Here is a 20,971-nt window from a genome sequence, read left to right on the forward strand (position 1 = left end):
CGTCAGACTCGATCAACTCATATGGTTTATTTTCACTTGGCTCCAGGCGAACTCAGCCAGGCTCAGCAGGCATCTGGAGCTAACTTTTTTGGTAGTGTTGTTTTTAAAAAGGGCAAAAATGACTGGTTCAAACAAGATTTCATTTCACTGTCATGAAATCATTTGATGCTTACGATGGATGGGGAAACTCACGCTAACATGTTGTATCTGCAGTCATGTGAGAGACACAAATTATGGGTGTCCTAGCATATCTTTCTGTTTACTTCTGATTTACAAAATTGTTTGTTTTCCATGTACACACAACAATGTGGGTTAACCTCTATCGCTCTGCGGGGACGCTGACAGTCCTGGCCAACATTACTGTCTTTCAGACAGTAAGGAATCCAATGGTACCAACCATGTCATGCTCACTCGTCATGAAGAGGGTAAAAATTATGCTCCAAAGTTTGGCGAGGGGAAAACATGAATGGCCAGTTTCACAGGGTCCGCTGAGTTATCTCAACAAGATGTCTGAATGAAAACGGGCTCTGTGTTTAACCACAAGTCTCCACTTTCCAGATACATCCACATTTATGCTAAACGCTTTCAGTTATGGGCAAATACCATAACAGTCTCAGAATTGCACAATTTGGGTATGACTAAAGCTGAGGCTTGTGGATTTAATTAATCCAATTTTATTCATGTGTCATGTTGTTATTCCCCAAAGAAGCCAGTTCACTGTGGTTTTTTTAAGTGGACATTACTGTATGAAACAACCTTTTGTGACCTCTGGGAAGATCACAGCCTTGGAAAACGTTACAGCCTCAAACTTAAGACCTTGGGTTGTGTTTGTCTGTCACTGGTGTATTTATAATAAGGATTTTTTCAGCAGTTTCTAGAACAGAAGGGCTCTTTTTTATATCAAATCACAGTAAGGATTTTTGTGTGGTTTTCCTCAAGGTCTGGTGTCTTTATGTGGGCATGTACTATTGACCTGCTATCACACCCTAAAGATCCCCTAACACACCTAAAGAAGACAAAAATCTATTGCAGGGTGGGGTGGAGTAGAAGAGGTTAATGACTGATCGTTAAATCACTGACCTGGGAGTGGTGGGAGCTGCTTCTCCTCTCTAGCTATAGCCGATTCTTTCGGTTTGGGCAGAGGAACCTCCTCTGGTAGCTTCGCTGGTGTTGAAGCCGGCTTCGAGATACGGTCATCATCACGACTTCTGTGACTGCAGACAAAAATAGATGTTTTTATCTTCAGAATTGGAATACATGAGATTATAAATAGTGTATTGTGGAGATGTAGAGCTCAGAGGCAACCAGGGAGCTTTAAGGCTACATCTTGACTACAAGCAACAACACCACGGCTGCACACCATTCAACACAAAACCTAGAGTGTATGAAATGTTCTCCTGACTGCAGAGGACACGCACTGGCTCAGAGAGGAAAAACAGGTGAGAAAGAATGGCCCGAGTCTAAAGCATCTTAGTCTTGAAGGTCACTACTTTGTCTTTCCACTCTTTTGTGCTCTATTTTTAGAGCAGCTTATCTAAAGTGTCAGAGTGGATTCTGCCCTCCAGGTGAATTTCACTGTGTGACTCTGGCTGTGCACCAACAAAGGTTTGACTTCGATGCCAGTTTTAAAACAGTTAGACTGCGTAAACTGATACACAGTGACCCTGGCCAATTAAGAGTCAGTAAATGATGACAGAATTTCCTTGTGTTTTGATAAATGCTGACATTCAGGATGTGTTTCAAACGAGAAATCAGAGGACAGCACAAGTAAGCAAATGGCTCTGACTCCAACCTCCTGGTCACGTGGCTGCTCACTGGCACAGCTTCACTGGAAAAATACTGCTTTATTCACAGACTGAGAGACAAAGTAACCATGCAGGACCCTGTTTGAACTGGCTGCAGAGAAACAAACTTCTTTTTTAACCATCCAGGAGGAGGCCCTACTTTTAACTGCCAACTTCCTGAAGTTAGAAAAAAGGGGTACGGGCTCATATAAACAACAACATCCTGTCCTACCATCTCCTTCCTCTTAATTAAAATACTTCAATGAAGTAATTGCTCCAGTAGCCTCGATGTGTGTCATAAATAAATTATTACAACACACTGTTAGTTTTGGCAACTTAAAATAATAGTTTGGATCTTTTGAAGTGGGTTTGTATGCCGTTTTTATCCATAATCAGTGTAGGTGGTCGGCACACCACCAGTTTGGAGAAGCACATAAGAGTACCACCACAGAAGCTAAGCAATGTACTGCTGTGGACACAGGTGGCAAAAAGTATTTTAGCCTCCTAAAAGAAATTAGTATTAGTTTAATTGCATACTATTCAGAACATTCTTTGCCTTATCTTTGTCTTTTTAAAGCCAGACTTCAATGACAAAAACAGCAATCTTAGCTTGTTGAACACATGAGCTACTGGTCCACCACTGCCTCTGATGATTAGTTAGTGTTATTGTTCTACTTTGGTGAATCTAACTTACTATTAAAAAACAAAATCACACAATAATACAAACAAAATCACTGACTGAGGCAGCAGAAGACTGACAGCAGGAGACTCTTGTGTTCAATGATGTTAAATTACAGTTTTTTCTCAAAAGGAGTCTGGTTGCTTTGAAGGGAGCAATTTTTTTTTTTTTATTATTTTTTCGGCATTTTTGCCTTTATTAGACAGGGCAGAGGATCGATAGCATAAAAGGGGGAGAGAGGGAGAGGGATGACATGCAGCAAAGGGCCACGAGCTGGAATCGAACCTGCGGCCGCTTTGGCAAGGACACAGTCATTATTTATGGGGTGCCTCCTTTATCCACTGAGCCACCCGACACCCCTTGAAGGGAGCAATACAATGGCCTCGGTATCCCCTCCGAAAGCAATGTGTAGTACTGAAAATATTCCAACCATAGCGTTCACAAACTGATATTAAATTTTTTAGGTGGCTAAAATAGTTTTTGTTGCTACTCCGTCCAAAGCAGAACACTGGCTTCTATGTTGATGCTCCTGCCTGCTTCTCCAAATTAGGGGCATGCCAATCGCCATCTACTGCAGATAATACACTGATTATGGTTAATACATCATACAACAACACTTCAAATGATCTGAACTATCCTTTTAACACACTGAGAACTGTGAATATTGCCCTGAATACTGTCTATTCAAACAAAATAGGGCAAAACTAAGACATCCACAGATGAAAAGAAAGATTATCCAAACTCCGTCATATAATCGCAAAGATTTTTTGTTCCTTCACTGTCAGGAGCCATACTGTCCCTGTGCCAAATTTGCGGTTTGCCCACCAAAACATTCAGGAGACACAAAGATCCTGTGACACTTTCAGCAGACTCAATCATCTCAAGTCAAAACAAGATGTGGCACTGAATAATTGATGTTGTCTAACATCACTTCAGCAAAATTTCATTGGGTAAAAACTGATTTTCCTGGAACATATTTTTGCCAGAGACAACTATGAGCTCAGAGCTGTAAACTATGGCCTACTCGTCTATTATTCTACATGAAATCTATTTGGGATTTACTACCACTACTATTAGTAACTACTCACAGGGTGACAGACTTACGGTATTCTCCAGCTGTTGACGTATAAAGGAAAAAAAAAGGACAGACAAATCTCCTTAAGTGACTTTTGGTGAGACTGTACTCATAAGTATTGTTTGCTTTTTGCAAATGTAGTCCTCTTGTGTTTGGCAAGAGACTTTTTCCAATTTCAATGTTTAACAAATTATTAGTTTCTGAAACTGATGCATCAGAAATGTTTGGTTCCAAATAACAGAGGACCTAACATTCCACACACAGTAATATAGGCTGAGCACTGAACTTTTAAACAGAGCAGAGTTTCAACCCTAAATTTGACCACAATCGTCTCTTTTGATTAAGTGTTGTCTTTTATTTTCCTCGGGTCAATAAGCAGCGTGAAAGGGGAACAACCCTGGTGCTCTATTGAGTTGAAATAAAGAATTAATGAGGTACCTGCAAACAAGGTTACAGTCACAGAAGTGCTGAATGGACGGACAACTAGTATTAACCCAAACATAAAATCGAAAGTCCTTTGCAACTAAAAAACAAATCTGTCTCAATAAATGACACATAGACATTAACACACATAAACACAGACATTATGACAAGATCAATTACATACCAGCTTTAACAGTCTCTTCGTAGTAATATTGGGCTGAAATGAACTATCATTTGACTACATATTAATCTGCCAAGTATTTTCTCAATCATTTTGTATCACAAATGTCAGAAGATATAAAATTTCTAAAAGTCTGTGGTGATGTCATTAAATAGCTTATTTTCCCACAAAGCTAAAAAAAACCACAAAAAACTAATAAAAATTCTTCCCAAATAATCAATTCAGTTTCAAATAAGACAACAAAAAGCAGCAAAACCTCACAGCTGAGAAGCTGGAACTAAGGAATGTACAGCATCTATGCTTAAATAATACTTGAACAATTAGTTAATCATCAAAACAGATGCAAATTACTTTTCTGTTTAAGACTAATTGCTCTTCATAATATAAAAAATGTTTTCTCTTTCATTGCCATATAAAGTGTTTGGAATCTGTAATAATCTGTTGATATCTGTCACATTATCAGTGGTAAGGAGGAGTAAAGATCACAGAGTAACTCCTGATTTGATACTATCACAAAATGCTGTCCACGATAATGATGATATCACAATACAGTGATTCTGCCATCCTTCATTCATCACAATGTCTGTGTAACATTAGCAGAAAAAATACCACTAAAAGGGCAAAATTCAGAAATTATGCATGTATTCACTGCAATTTTGAGTCTCCTTCACAAATTGTGACAGCTGAGATGAAAAACTGTACAAAGAAAGTCTAACAGGTCTTACTTTTGTGCTTCTTTAACACACAAACACTGTATTCATGTAGGCTGACTTACAGTTGTGGTAGAGTTTTCTCCTCAACGAGATCAGGATGATAACAATCATGTTCGCATGTCCCTTGTCCATGCACTTTACTTTTCCATGAAAGCTGTTGCATATCGTGCAGTCTTTATCGATTTTGTTTGTCCCATCGGAGTTGTAAAAGATAAAGTAAGCCTAGAACTTTGACTTGATGGATGACGGGTGAATCCCATTATTTGTTTTCCCTGCTGTCTGCACTGTCGATCATTTATCCAGTATGACTTTCTTCCTCACGCAAAGTTACTTAACGTCCATTGACTTTAGCCTCATTCAGCGCCACCAGGAGGAGTCATGAAGCATTGACTCTGATAAGTCAAACTGGCAAGGGAATCTGTTTGGCGCGCCTGCATGTTTTAATAAAAAATATCAATATTTGGCGCCAGTGTATTGATAACATATTACAAGAGAAAATAATATGATATATTCCTAATCAATATTTTGTCCAACCTCTAGTGATGAGTACTCACTGCAGTGGTGTTTCTGATCAATTTCCCATCAAATAATGTGAAAATAAGTTAAAATTTTAATAATTGTTGGCACAGGATTAATGCTACTACTAAGCTCTCTGTTTCAGAGAAGAGTATTATTCAGGCGGTTAGCCAACCCTGAGCTGAGCTCAGTCAGGTTTTCATGTGGAGCCACTGGCGCTCCAGTTTGTTTGTGGTGGACTTTTTTTAATTCCAATTTTTTTATATGAACTTGCATAATGTAGTGTTGTATATTTACCCTTTTTTATTGTATCTGTTCTATTTTTGTGCATATTTAGTGCAATTGTTTGTTTTTATATAGTATGCTATGGACCTTTTTCTGTGTCCTTAATAAAGTATTATTATTATTATTATTATTATATTATTACTGTTTTATATCAACCAGACAGAGAAAGTAGCAGAAATAAAGGAGAACAATCTCTATGAATATGATTAGACTTTTACACTGTTGCATTTTTTTCACGACAGCTAAAAGCCTAAAACATGAATGTATGTAAGGATGATCTTTACCTGCCATTGCTGATTTGTGGGGGCGAGTGTCTGGAGTGGTCTGAGGGTTCAGATCTTCTGTCTGGAGAGCGCGAGCGGCTGCTACGATGTCTGTCATGCGATCGATTGGAATGGTCGGATGCCAGAGAATGGATATCTGAAATGTCTGATCAAACAAGAGCCACTGTTCAACAACTGCAGTCTGAAATTCACACCCACAAGTCTGGCTTTCCAGCTGCGCCCCATTTCAGCTGAATCCAACACTTAACACCGCTCTCACCGTCTCTGTCAGAGGCGTTGGCTGAAGGAATGCTGTCATCGAGGTCAGGGATGTTCAGCAGGGTCGCTCGGTCGTCCCTCTGAACAACCATTTTTAGCTTGCCCTTTGACCTTTCTATCAGCTTCTTGGCGTCTATCAAGGAGAGGTTCTCCGTCACTGTGCCATTGATCTGAGAGAATCAAAGAAAGAAGTGGTTAGTCATGACATGGAAGAGAACAGCCAAATAAAATCAATTAAAAATGAGAGAAATTAAATAGTAATGTCTTTGTTTCACACTAAAATGCAATGATCAGGTCATATGAGAAGTTTTGGCTATAAATATGGCCGTCACAGTGAAGGGATTTCCCTATGGTGATTCAGCAGTGTGATATGTGGTATTACTGTCATTTTCTGTTATACAAATAATTTCATTGACCTTGATTTTAGATCTTTATAAATATTACCAATATTGCCTTAGCAATATTCTCAATATTGCTAGGTCATTATCAGACATACCGCTGCTTTTTAAATGACTAACACAATAGTTTTAAAATGAATACTTATATTTAGAACACAGAAGTGCAATGAGGTACAGCATTTTTTCAGCTAAGATGCTTTGGTTGGGTCTGGTTGCTATGGCACAGAATATCTGCAGAAGTAAAAATGTCAGTAGAGGGTAGAGTACTTGCTCTGGATGAAGGGAAGACTGAGCACGTAAGGAGAGAGGACAGACACACTGGTCTGTTTGGGTTCAGTACTTATTTCTCCTAAATTGTTGTCATTCAGCAATGTGACGGCTGGTCTTCGTGGTGGGCTATTTGACTCTCCTCCACTATAATTAAATGGCTGGGTAAAAAGTGTCAGTGACGAGCTGCTGCAGCATTTTACCCAAAGTTGAATATATGCCAAATGTTCAGCACTCAGACCCCCAGGAAGTGCACAGGGCTTTGAAGCTCATTTTTCTAGCGGCCAAACAGTGGAATTACAACACCCAAGTCCATCGTGTGATGCCACTGGGCCAAAAAAGACTTTTCCTATAGACTAACATTGGGAAAGAACTGCAAAATGACTCTATTCACTATAAGGTTTTTAATCCATTCGGTCCAGTAACATTTGGAAAGTCTTAAAGAGCCGAAAGATTAAATAATTTTATCCTCATTCAAGTTAGCGGAGCACTAAATCGAAAGTAGCCAGCTCAGCCGGTGGAAGTCTCTAGTAAGCTTGCTCTATGGACCCAATGATGCAGAAGCAGCACTGATCATTCAGGTAATGTCATACTTGAAGCTTTTTTGGCTTCATGCACCATTGAGCAAATGTCATAGGAATGAACGGGGCCCCACCTTGAATGCTGTATCTAGGTCTCTTAATACATCCATAGCATCGCTCAGTGCAGAAAAGACGATGCACATCATGAAGCAGGCGTTTGTAGCATAGCGTAAATATGTGGCGCTCGGATGCAAAAAAAGAAAAAGCATGTGAGCATAGCGGTTGTGGCATTGGCTTGTCATCACCTGCAGTTATCTAGTCGATAGTGTGATATTGCAGTTCTGCAGTTATTGTGACAGCCCAGGCTATGAATGCATTGTTTCAAGGGCACAAGATTAGATTCAAATGAACTGCAATACTGATTATTATTGTCAGGGTTAAATCGATTTGTAAGTTCTTAAGTGCTGGCACTCAAAGAAAGTAATATGACGTGTGAAACGGCTGGATGTGAGAAATTGATTAAGAACAGCTACAGTTCAAAAAGCATCTGTTAGGCACAGTGCTACTTTTATCTTCTCCAAGACATGACAGGAGTGAGCTACATCAAGCAAATCAACCTTTATCTGTGAGTACTGTTACGCAACATCAGCAGAAGAAAAAGTACGACTAATTCTCCATCAATACAAAAAGGGCAAAAAAGAAAACAATGTAACATTTTTAGTAGTTTCTTTCATGTTGATGTGTACATATCAGATGTTTACCCGGCTTCTTGTCTCTCTTACCTTCAGTACAACATCCCCTTCCTGGATGTTGCCGTCCCTGGCTGCAAGGCTCTCAGGGGAAATGTCCTTGACAAAGATGTGGCTGGCCAGGCGCAGGCCATATTCTGCTTACAAAGTGAACGACAGCAACAAAGACCATGTTAGCACAGAGTTCACGTGACCACACCACACGGACCGCACTCTGCTGTCAAGCTGCATCTCCCACTGGGATTAACAGTACTGATTAAAGAAGATTAATTGCTCTTTTACTTAGATTTACTTGAGTTAACTTGGATTCTGCTGTGGTTGGCAAGTTTTGTTTACTCTGGCAGTTGACCAATGCTGATTTGGAGGTCTTCTTCTCTCCTTAAAGTCTGGCTGTCTGGTAATAGTTGGGCAAATAAAATGGCAGGTGATTTCCTGGATTACCTTGAAGAGCTTTCTTTGTGCCCTCTTTTTTTTATTCTTTTATCCCCGACTTTGTGAGCCTCACCTTCATTTTTGCGGGATTTGACAAGTGTGACCTTTGCAGGACGTGGGGGCAGGTTGTGTGAGCGGCGGTCTGAGCGTGGGGAGAGACTCCTCTCCCGCGAGCCGCTGCGTTCACGTTCCCTGTCCCTTCGTCCGCTGCTCCGGCCACTGCGCCTGCCCATGGCGCCGCCCACACCACTGTAAGCGCCACTCCGTCCGCTCCGCGTCTCGTATATCTCTTCATCGTAGCTGTCCTCTTCCTCGTCATGCTCGGACATAGTTTCCCTCTCCCCTAGGCGGCCCATGGGGACATGGACCTTCCTCTTCCGTCTGATTGTCTGGCCAAAGGAAATAAGATATGATCAGTTACAGTAACATGAATCAATCACTCCCTTCATCACATATACTTCTCCTTAAAGTCAATTATGAGATATATAAGAAATGTCTAAATGCTAAATGCTTTAACATTTTCAAATAGAGTTGATTATTTGATGTTGACACTCACAATTTTGGCAATTTTCCCACTTTTACGAAGCTGCTGGACTGCGTACGCGTGCTCCACATTGTCCATGGAGACCGCATTGACCATAACGACTCTGTCATTTTCTCTAGAGAGGGGAGACACAGAGATACACGACATGCTGGAGTCTTTTTGTAGCAAGAAGGGTAATTTAATACTAATAACTAGCAATCTAAAGGGATGCCAATAATAGAACATCTTACTGCAGTAGGCCTTCTGCTGGGCCTCCTTTCAGCACGTCCGAGATGACAATGGAGGTCTCGCCACTCTGAAAATGAGGGTTATCCCGGCCTCCTGATATGGCTATCCCGAAGCCAAACCCTGGTGCCTGCACACAGAGAAACACAGATTAGGATGTTGATTTTGCTATCTGTGTGGACCAAAATACTGAACGTAGTATCTGAGCATAATATAAAGCTCTGGACACAGATAGACAGTGCTGTCTGATAAACAGAATTCTTGTGCTTCCATATGGTCACTGAACCAGTTTTTTAGACTGATGTAAACCAAATCTACATTAATATAAAACACATAGATTATTGCTTTTGCTCTTAACAGACTACAAAATTACATCGGTATTTTTCCACTGTCAGCAAGCACAGACTGATGGCCTCCACACCAATCCACAGTCAGCTGTGGGTCAATGTCAAGCCATCAGTGAGCGTCTGTAGCTCTAGTTTTTATGGTGTGTCCAGCGCTGTTGGCACTAGTCTGCCCTTGTCAGCTTTTTTCGGCTGATTCAACACACTGAATCGGCGTCCGACCCAGCAGTGAATGAAATCACTCAGATTGACAGCTCAGTGCACAAGAAGAGAAACGGAAGTAAGGAAAGCAAACAAATGACTAAAGTCAAGAGGCAGTCAGATCAAAACAAACAGTTCATAACTGTTTGTGTTATTGTATGCAAGCACACACTTGACATCAGGTTGTGTTGTTAATGTGCTAACTGGCAAACTAGCGTCTTGAATTTGTCTTGATGGTCTTCCGGTTTAGTTTTATGAATGACAAATACAGACAACCACCACCTGCTGGGATGGAGAGTTATTTTCTCTCATGCAGGTGCAGAATGTAAAAGCTAGTTGACTGTTGGCTGTAGTCTTTGTGGTGTGTTCAAACACAACTTTTTGGCCATAACAGAGCATATGTGAGGCAACACAACAGTCCGCCTTTGTCGCCACTAGTTCATTGTTGTGGGTTGTGTGTGTGTGGGCCTTTAAATGACATCAGTATTTTATCACTGCCACCAAGCACATAGACTTATAGCTGTAGCAGGTTAGCTTCTCCTGTGTAGTTTGTACCCCCCCCCCAAAAAAGTAGTTTCTCTGTAGGTTATTAAGGCTTCGCAGCCAAAACGTGAGAGAATCATGCAGAAGAAAAGCTCTGTGATGACTCCTCTAGTTCTGTCTGTTCCACCTGCAACTGTGTACACAGTAAGCACACTTCCTACATGACGTGATCCTGAAAATAGGAGGGAGGACAAATGCAGGGATGGGGGATGGAACCAAAGATAGGAAAATCGGCAGGATACTGGGACCTGGATAAGGTTGAACATAGACAGATATACAGAGCAACTGAGAGAGGATAACAGATACCTACCCTGTGTAGTGTTACTGTGTGCTGTTCCCAAATGACAGTCTCCTCCATTGCTGCGCTCTGGAAGAGAACAGAACAGCACAGTGTGATTAACACAAGAAGACCAACAGAGTTCAGACAAAAAGAGGCAAAAATAGAGCAACTTGAAAGATCTTATGACAAAAAGGATACACACAGATTCAGCTCTGTTATGTGTCCTGCCAAAGTTTTCTTGAGTAAAACACCAAACGCCCTTGTTCAAAGTTATTCTACATCTTTGCTACAGATGGTAAATACATCAATTTAACACCTATCCTTGGCCCGTTACTGTTTTTTGTTACAAAAATTTAAGAAATAGAGAAATTTAAATGGAAACCTTTTTAATAACTATTAAAAATGTACTGTAAATTATGTTTTGGAGCAAAATTGGCAAAGAACTCAGGTTCAAGCTTCTCAAACATAAATATTCTCTGTTTTTTGAGTCTTCTATGATGGTAAACTGAGTATCTTTATGTTTGTGTTGTGTATTAGCTTATTTTACAGGGGCTATGGACAAGATAACAACTGAGGCAGCAATATAGCTAATTTACATCTGCGGTCCCTGGGAGGGAAAATATTAACAATTAAGTATGATACAATTAAAAACAAATCTGTTTGCTTTTAATTTACAAACACTACCTCACAGTAGCTGGACTTGTGGACTGTTGATTTGACAAAACTGATCAGAAACAGGTCAGCAATTAACAATTAATCTGCAGACCATTTTGGTATTTTTCTTCATATTGCAGCAGAAGTGTGAATGTAACTTTTATCTACATGTAAGTCTGCAGGATGGTCCGTCATCGTCTCTTTCAAGTGAATAATGTGAATGCATGTGGATGAGCACAATCTGCCTGACTGCCATTATAATGTGTACACAGTCAGTGCTTCTGCAGTATACTTGAGTTGAGATAATTAATAGCCACCTCAGGAATTTTAGATTTATTTTATAATTGCTTCGCTTCTGAAGTATAACATAAGGATGTAAGAGATAATACTAAGGCCTGCACTGTCAAATGTTGAGAAAAAAAGCACATGCTGAAAACATTCAGTAAAAATGACAGTCTAAAACCAAACACATTTTGAAAGACAGTAAATAGTATATGACTGAAGTCCATTTCCACTTCATTCCCTCTACTGAGTTAAGAGTTTCTATTAAAAGAGGAAGGCAGTCTCTTCACATCAAAAATCTAATAAGGATGCAAACTGTCACAGCTACTGTGCACATACAGAGCTGCACCCAGCAGGTTATTGAGTTTGTTTCAAGTTTTACACTGTTACCCATTTACCCTGATGCTGATAGTGTTGTGTGTATCTGCAGTACACTCACACAGAGAGACCATACACTATCAACATACACTCCTTTGTGGTAGATCCACAGTATGCGGTGCAATGTTTACAGTGGACTAAATCCAACGATACAATGATGAAAACCCCACTCTACAATTAGGCCACACTGAAAAAAAGCCTTTGAAATTAAAGGTCTCCTTTTATGTTCATTTATAGATTCATACTTGTATTAGGGGTTTCTACTAAAATATGTTAAATGCTTTCATCTTCAAAAAACACCTTTTCTTCTCATAATGTCTGCCTTGATATACCTGTATTCACCCTGTGTCCGAAACTTTCCTGTCTGAGACTGCTTTGATTGGTCAGTGAAGCCCCTTTTACACTGCCTGTTCAAGGTAGAAATTTCATGCCGTTATGCCACCTCACTGTTCTATATTAAATGTATGATCAGAGTTATCTTGCCTTTAAGCCAGCAGCGGAGTCAGAAACAGCACCGAATCAACTTCTGTGTAAAAGGGAAAACTGGCAGGACGGGTGTGATGTTTTGACAAATTGTTATATGTCAGACCCATCACATGAGATTTAAAAGGCAGCTAGCAGCAGTTAGCTATTACTCAAAGATAAAGAGCATCAGCTGAAAATGTCCACAAACTGGGAAAATAATGAGTTAAGGGAGCTTGATACCCTTCAAGCAGAGGACGAGATCAGCCGCCATATAACAGGGACAGTAGATGATTGTTATTGTCATGATTGTTATGCCATTGTTTTTGACTAGAAAGTGCTACCTACAGATATGCAATGTGTCACGCTAGAGGTCGATCACACCTGTCACACCTCTTCTGCTTGCTTGCCGGTATGCTGTCTAAAATCACACAATGAAGCGGCTTGATGGCGTCATTGTTTGGTTATGTGTAAAAATTCAAAGGCGGCATAAAGAAGAGACTTTGTAACGTCCCTACAGCGCGACCTCTGTGTGAAAAGTCAAGTCTACCGCATCGGCTGAGGTTTTAGTATAGTTGTGACATCACAACTTCACAGAAGTCATGATGGCTCATGTGATGTGACAGAGGATGAGTTTTAAAGGTGCCATATTGTAAAAGGTCAGATTTCTGTCTTTTTTAATTATATAGCAGGTATAGGTGCTGTATAAATACTGTGAAAGTATCAAAATGCTCAGTCCACCGAAAAATGCACGCAGACCTGATACAGTAAGCTTTGTCTTGAACAACCACAGAGGACAAGATGAAGGTGGACTCCTTCAGCCAGTAGGTCATCACTGTCCTCTGCGCCCCGCAGCTCACTCCTTATCTTATTTCTTCTTCTATATCACTGTACCTCCACCACAATCTCACGTCACATTAGACATTCAATGACTGCATATAAAATACTATCAGGTCCATCCCTGCGGGGCAAATTACAACTCACATCACAGCACCCTAATGCAATAACCCTCCATTTGTCATGTAAATTGGTCCTAGGAGTGTGACCTTAATAGGTGAGACGATCACACATTTCCCTCCCGCTTTGCTCTTAATTTCTTTGACACCTCAAACACTTACAGCACAGCCACCGAGGAAGGGAACTCATTGGGATGAGTGATCTCATGTTGCAGCACACTGAAGTGTGATGACATATGTGTGAAAGAAGATGAATCTTAAATTAAAAGCAGCATCGGTTTCAGTGCTTGGACCCTCTGCTGAAATCATTGCCATCTTGTTGGCAGCTCCAAACCCAAAACATGCACCAAGTGTAAATCCAGCATCATGCTGGAAGATTAATTCTTCCCAAAGACAATAATGAACCATTTATAAATTTTAAAAATTACATTTTGGGAAAAACACATTTTCAAAGGACGATGCCTTTTTTGTTTTTCTATGATGGAAAAGTCTGAGGGGGTCATTTCGTCTTTGCTGCCATCCTGTTTATTGTTTTGCTACCCAGGCTTCCTTCAACACATCGTCCTGATGTCTGTCGTGACCTGTCGGCCAAGTGCCAAACGTTGGCTAGCGTCTGGGAATACAGGCAGCTGAATAAATCGCCACAAGTGGCCCCAGACGTTCTCAGCTTGGCAGCAACAGTCACAAACTCCTCAAGCAGCTTATGGTGGGACTCACACAAGCAGGGGGAACAAAAGTTTGAACAGGGGAACTCCCCCTGGCCTTTTACATTGAATACACTGCACTTGAGAGAGGAAAAAAAAGACATCTGAATATTAACAAGGCCGCTGAAAACAGAGGCATGAATTCTCTCTGGAAAGTTTGCTCTTTGGGGAGAAGGATTTATGCCTGTGTCTTCTTGATCAGCACTGTGGAAACGCTGATGCAAAGAACTCCAGCATTTCGTCTAAATTTATAGATGGCTTGCCACTAAACTGTAAAGTTATGGGAGGTACTTGTTTCCAGTTGACATTCCTACTTTCAGATTTTTTTTATGCAGCATAACACAAACATGCACACACACAAACGTGTAATGTTTGGGCCGTGTTTTTGCAGCGCAGTTGTGAGGAATGCGATTTTGTAGTCTGGAAAATATGATTAGAGAATGCTTACCGAGTCTGGTCCAATATAAATAAATCACCATAAAATTAATGGAATGTAAAATCCCAAATTGGGCAAAACAGGGGGAAACTATAATAGAGTAAAACAAAAAAAACAATTGAGGAGTAGAAAAAATGATTTAGCAGGGTCCTACAGTGTGTACCTCCCCCCCTCACACACACACACACACACACACAAACACACACACACACACACACACACACACACACACACACACACACACACACACACACACACACCTTTCACTTTGAAGGGATGTAATTTTGCTTTCTCCTGCAGAGCTTGTTGCTCTGGTAACAGAGGGGGAACAGCGTGGTGTTGTTCAAGTGGCCTGACATTTTCAGGCCGTGTCTGAAGGTTCCTCTCAACTGTGGGAGGTTTAAAAAAGACACGGCTGAATTAATTTAGCAACAAAAGCTTATTTTTGCATTTCAGATGAGCACTCTTTATTTGTGGCTATGTGCACATCTAAACACTGTCTGCACTAATTGCCTGACGTTTGTCCAAAAACAAACATGTCACCCCAAAAGAGCCTTTCTTTTGTAGAAACTAACAAATATATATATAACAAATGTATTGCAGGTCTATAGAAGAAAAACACTATAGGAAAACAGCATTTTGTATTCAGTCTCACAACCAAACCAACAACTTAGTGCCTTATTCAGAGCGAAAGACACTAATCTCAAATAAACATAAAAGAAAAAAAGGGAAAGTTTGAGTCAACTCTGCACTGCTGCTGTGTACAGTTCGTACTAAAGTCGCATCAGCATCCAGTGACTGATGAGTTTCTGTGGCACTGTTGTGTACGCCCTTTATGGCCACAAACAACTGGTGCCAACAGAAGCTTCATGCTACAAGCCAGAGCCAGGGCTGGCAGCCACTCCACAGCCGAGACACACTATGTCAGTTGGGTCATGCTTGGGGGATTACAACCAGGCAACTTGGGAGCCAGCAGTATAACACAGATGGACTACAACGCAGATGGATCACACAGCTGAGTGGAGAAAGGACAGGAAAGCTGTGGTCAAAATGGACGGTGTGGAGTCAATACACAAACGGTAAAAGACACAATTATTCCATATACACACAGAGGTTTTATTCCTCAGCAAAACAAGCTTGTAAAGCATCAAAGAAATACTCTAACATTAGCCTTTTTAGACATTATAATTTCCACATATGAATCAATTGCCGACTGCAAGATAGGTTCAAGCATCTCAAAAGTAAGTACTTTTAAGTTTTTAAAGTCTTCAATAATAGTAAACTAAATATCTTAGAGTTTCTGTCTGTTAGAAATAACTCTGCATTCGAAGTCAGGCTGCAACTAATGGTTAGTTTCATTATCAAGTAATCGGCGGACCCTTTTCCTGATTGATCATTTGGTCTACAAAATATTACAAAACAGAGCTGTACGAAGCAGATCACATTTTTCCACAATCCTGTATTTATTCTGTGTATCATTTTATTCAACCAGCAGTCCAAAACCCCCAAGTTATTCAGATTAAAACCACATAAAACTGAGAAAACCAGCAAATACTCACATCGGAGAAGCTGCAACAAGAGAACTTTTGGCATTTTTGCTCAAATAATAACACAAATGATTAAACTATTAACAAAATTAAAATTCTGACTTTTCAAATAATCAACAAATTGCTGCAGCTCTTATTTAAGGACATCCGCAGGCTCTGAGAACTTGGTACTATTTGGTATTTTTGGCTATTTGTTTAGATTCTATAGACCAAGCAATTAATCAAGGACGTAACTAGTAGATTAATCAACAATAAGAATAGTCATTATGTCCATAAAAATGCAGTAAAATTGTACAAAATACATATCCCAATTTCCTAGTGCCCAAGTTGACTGAGTCATTCTACAGTAAACAAAACACAATTCTCATTTTCAGAAGGTTATAAACTGATGGAAAATAGTTATGAATATTATATTCCATTTCTGCCGATATAGTCCCATAAATCCTACACACTTGTCCTTTAAATGTCATGTCCAATCAACGGTCAAAACATCAGATTCAAGTTGCTGTCATTTTTAAATATTTCCATTTGAGAAAGTAGAATTAAGTCATTTTTGTTTTAAAAAAAAAAAGACAAAACATTAATCTGGAATCTGACTAACCACAAATCTTTTCAGCACCAATTCAATTATTTGCAAGTCAAGAGACAAATATGACCAACATTACTAGTATCTGAGGTGGACATATGGAGCCAATAATTAAACGTATTCTAGGCCTGATGTTAAGCCACTGAATTCAAATGGAGCAACGACAAAAAGAAGCACTCGTGTGACCTGGCAGCACCGTCTGAATCAAGTATAAAAGAATATTAACAGATTTTGGCAACTGGTGGCAATTCTACCAGCCACTTTGGCAGCGTACTTGTCTTTTGACAGTTCTTTTCAATTCAAAATATCATTTTGGCTGCTAAAACAAAAAAATGAGCTGATCTTTGGGGTTGCATTGTAAGTCATGCCTCACTTCTCTTTTTTTCCTTTCCAACTTCTATAGTGTATTGAAAAAAAAGTTAACCTCAACCCACCAGAAATGTGAATTTTGTAACGTATGTAGCCAACTGCTTTGTTATTTTACAAATAGTGCTTCAAGTTTAAAAAAAAAAAAAAACTGAACCAACAAAAGTAGGAGAATATCTCGACTTGGAGACAAAAATCCTTCAAATACAATGAGTCATCACAATACTTACCTAACAAGACCCATGAAGAGGGAAGCTAAGATGGTGTTTCATTTTGTATTCACTTTGGAGTATCATTAAAATTAAAGAAGTGCTGGCTCCCCAACTCTCTATTCAGCAGAAAAACAAAATCATATTTCTTCGGAGGAGGGAACTGAGGCAGTATGTTGGGGTGTTCAATTCTCTGACTAAGAGAATAGATTTTGTGCTGTAGTATGGTTTGGGGGTGAGGCAGAACCTTATTCAATTGTGACCGCTCTGGGACAAGAGTGGCTAAAAATAGCTCTCATTAATTCTGCCGTTGTGATGCTGCAACAGAGTGATTTAAGGGAAACTTGCAGCACGAACACTGGAGAACGTTTAATAACCTCGTGTTATATTAAATGCCACGGACTGACTGGAACAAATGATGCAATACAGCATAGAAAATGCATTTGCTTTCTCTCTAGTGCCCATTTGTTGGATTTGTCAGAAGGAATGAGGAAAACAAAGAGAGGTAGATCATTTTCACAAAGCCTGCTCATCGCCAGTGCAGTGAAAATATGCCTGTTCAAACAAGTAGGGATGTTAAATGTTGATGTTAGGATACACAGAGTGGTGCTGAATAACATTTTAATACTAAAGTTGGCTTATAACCTGAGACAAAAACAAATTAGGAAAATTACTTTAAAATAATTTAAAAACATAAAGTGGTATGATGCATTTTTTACCATTAAATGATGCAGAAAAATACTTCTCATCTACTTTTTCTGAATTCTATTTCTAGTATATCTAAGATTTGTGATGGGACCCATATGAGCTTCCACAGTCCAACTACAGATGGATCCCCACATGAGAGCAGCAATAAAGCTAACTGAGGCTCAGTCTCCAGCAGGGACAGGAACATCTCTCATTTAGAGTCTAGAGTAGCCCGAGCCTTACGACCATTAAATCCAACCTGGAATGACACTGACAGGCCAGCAATGAACAAATTGCTAAGTCAAAACAAGGATAGTTCTGGGACACTGTGCAAGTTGCACTGCGGCCAGGGACCGAAAACAACAACAGGATCACACTCCACTGTGGCTGCTGGCAGTGAAGCAGCAAACAAGTAGAATAAGATGATTGATCACTTCAGAAATTGAAAACGATGTGCTGGGGAGTGCTGACAACTGCTAAAACTCCCCTGCCTCGGTGAACATATTCAAATGCTAATGAGGGCCCATGCCTTAGCACCAGTCAGGGGGTCCCCTGAGAGATAAGTGACACTCTGCACATACAACATGGTAAGACATTGTACTGTGAATCACTAATGGAGGGCAGATAGCGACAGAGATGCAGCAATGCAGGAGAGATAAGGTCAACAGATGAAACCTATTAACTCTGACATAAAACTTAATTACCAACCATTAGAGCCACAAAAGACATGCTTGCATTATTTAATGTATACAGTACAAAAGACTTCCACCTCATTCTCTTCATTTTTTTGATTTGTTGCTTATTCAGATTAAACTGGATGCACACAAGATCAGAGGTACTTACATCAGTTCATCCCGATCGCTAAAGAGGGCACAAACAAAAGCGTCTCCAACCTCCAGCTACTCCTCAGCAAATCCAGCAGGAGATTCCTGCAGACGCACATCAGCAGCCTCACTGCACAACCGCACCAATCAGTGCTAGGAGCAACTTACCCCCGCCTTCCTTTCCTTTCTCTTTTCTTGGCTCTGGAACGACTGAAATTACGACCACAGGTGAGGGGTTAAGAAACACACCCCGCAGCAACACCCTAATGCTTCCTCTGCCCTGCAAAGGTCTGCGTCCTCTCCCAACATCTTTCTTCAAAATGTATCCCTCCCTCCAACTCTTTCCTTAACACGCTCATGGGATCGAAGCAAATCCCCTCTGGCTTGGCAGCGATCTGTGTGGGATCTGCAGTTCCGCTACAGCATGGGACTCCTCTGTACTAGCGAACATCCATCCGCAGTGTAAACTGCTGTATCGGACTTAACCCCTGAGGTGCCGCATTGAGCCAGAGCAGAATTCATCAATCCTCTTTGCATGTGGAATGTTATTATGCCCCTCCTCTCCAGGTGTGCTGCATTGCATGCATTAATTATGCTCAGCATGTTCAGTGACACCCCACAGAGGATCACTGACCATCAGACTGACAGCTAATGATAAACTAATACATACAGATGGTACCCTTTGTTTCTTTTTATGCTGCAGCTGAAGACAACACTATCACCATAAAATCTCTCTACAACTTTCTATAAAATTAACAGGTTGCTAATAAAGCACATAAACCCAAACTTTAAAAAAAAAAAAAAAAAAAAAGATATTCGAGAGATGGAGGCAGACTGAGAGGAAAGCACAGAGGCTCAACATTTTAAGTTTAACAGCCAGTTATCACAGATTTCTTAACTCAATTTTTAATTTGAGGGACAGCTACAATGTTAGTAGACTAGCTACTGGTTGTTTTGTTTGCAGGTCTTTCAAAGCAGTTCAATAATTTCAACTATTTTATAAATTATAAAGTCAACTCAATAGCCTGCACTTAAAGGTCCAGTGTGTAGGATTTGGGGGCATTCATTTCGATGATAGTTATAATTATAAATAATAATTAAATGACTAAGAAATCTATGTTGTACCTTGTATCTTGTATCTATTGGCAGAAGTAGAATATAATATTCCTAACTATGTTCTTACTAGTTTCTAGTCACCTGAAAATAAGAATTGTTGTGTTTTTTTGTTACTTTAGAATGAGCTGTTTATATCTACATACAGAACAGGTTCTGTCTCATAGAGTCCACCATGTTGTTTCAACAGTAGCCCATAACAGACACACTGAACACTGGTTCTGGATAGGTCCATTTGCATTTTTGCTTGAGTCACTGGAGTTCTGCTACACACTTGGCGCTTGTGGTGTAAATCACAAATTTCATGGCAATACGAAATTATAGTGATTCTTTGGACAGCAATATAATATTTTATGATATCACAACGTTTGCCACACTACAATTTCAATTTCGATTAAAATCAATTTAGGGGGCTCTGATAGATTTGAGGTGATATTAGCACATATTCTCTTTGTCTTTCTCTTGGCTGCTTGCTATTACGTGCCTTGCCCTAAGCTGTTAACAAAATGTTTAGTAAGGGGGAGTTTTTTGACAGAAAAGATGATACAGACATGCCATGGGAATTTCAAAATAAATGCATAACCTTGCACTGATAACACAGGATTGTTGTTCATCGATTCTATACACCAATCCAGATTGATGTATCATTACACCCCTAAATGCAATTCTCAGTTCTGCAACCTCACCACTAGATGCCACTTAATGCTGCACATTAAAGCTTTAATATGCCTTTAAGGAAATGCTCATTATATAAACCACAGGCAAGAAATATATATATTTTTTTTATTATTGAGAAAATACTGTAACTTGCTATAGTGCAGTCTGCAGCAACACAATAAAACTAAGAACACTGTTGTATCCCGTGGAAAATATCTTAGTAGTTTGGATCCAATCAAGCAATATTTAAAGAACTCAGTTAGACAACTTGTCAGATGTTTGTATATTAATTTAGCAGTTGAGCCATTTTATTCCATTACTGTCAAGATTTCTGTGTTTTCTATGTTATGACATACTGTATGGTTGCACAAACATGTGAATTCAATCCTGAGGCAACTTCAAGCACGT

The 20,971-nt window shown here is 39.9% G+C and overlaps 1 protein-coding gene across 15 annotated transcripts in view; it reads right to left on the reverse strand.

The window, feature by feature from the left end:
* tjp1b (tight junction protein 1b) overlaps window positions 1–20,971 on the reverse strand; it is an 85,234-nt gene that overhangs the window by 17,480 nt on the left and 46,783 nt on the right. For 7 of the 15 annotated variants that reach the window (XM_088080463.1, XM_088080462.1, XM_088080457.1 and 4 more), the window contains 9 exons: window positions 10,733–10,789; window positions 9,340–9,464; window positions 9,122–9,224; window positions 8,639–8,954; window positions 8,167–8,273; window positions 6,200–6,368; window positions 5,941–6,085; window positions 3,568–3,579; window positions 1,081–1,214 (listed from right to left, as the gene is read on the reverse strand). In XM_088080463.1, the coding sequence (XP_087936589.1) occupies window positions 1,081–1,214; window positions 3,568–3,579; window positions 5,941–6,085; window positions 6,200–6,368; window positions 8,167–8,273; window positions 8,639–8,954; window positions 9,122–9,224; window positions 9,340–9,464; window positions 10,733–10,789 (1,168 nt within the window). Of the gene's footprint in view, window positions 1–1,080; window positions 1,215–3,567; window positions 3,580–5,940; window positions 6,086–6,199; window positions 6,369–8,166; window positions 8,274–8,638; window positions 8,955–9,121; window positions 9,225–9,339; window positions 9,465–10,732; window positions 10,790–18,812; window positions 18,832–20,971 lie in introns of those variants that run through there. The other 8 variants (XM_088080470.1, XM_088080465.1, XM_088080461.1 and 5 more) reach the window with 4 other exon arrangements.

Source organism: Plectropomus leopardus, chromosome 7 (assembly GCF_026936395.1).
Source record: "Plectropomus leopardus strain MGB_pleo_1.0 chromosome 7, ASM2693639v1, whole genome shotgun sequence".
NCBI classification, from domain to species: Eukaryota; Metazoa; Chordata; class Actinopteri; order Perciformes; family Serranidae; genus Plectropomus; species Plectropomus leopardus.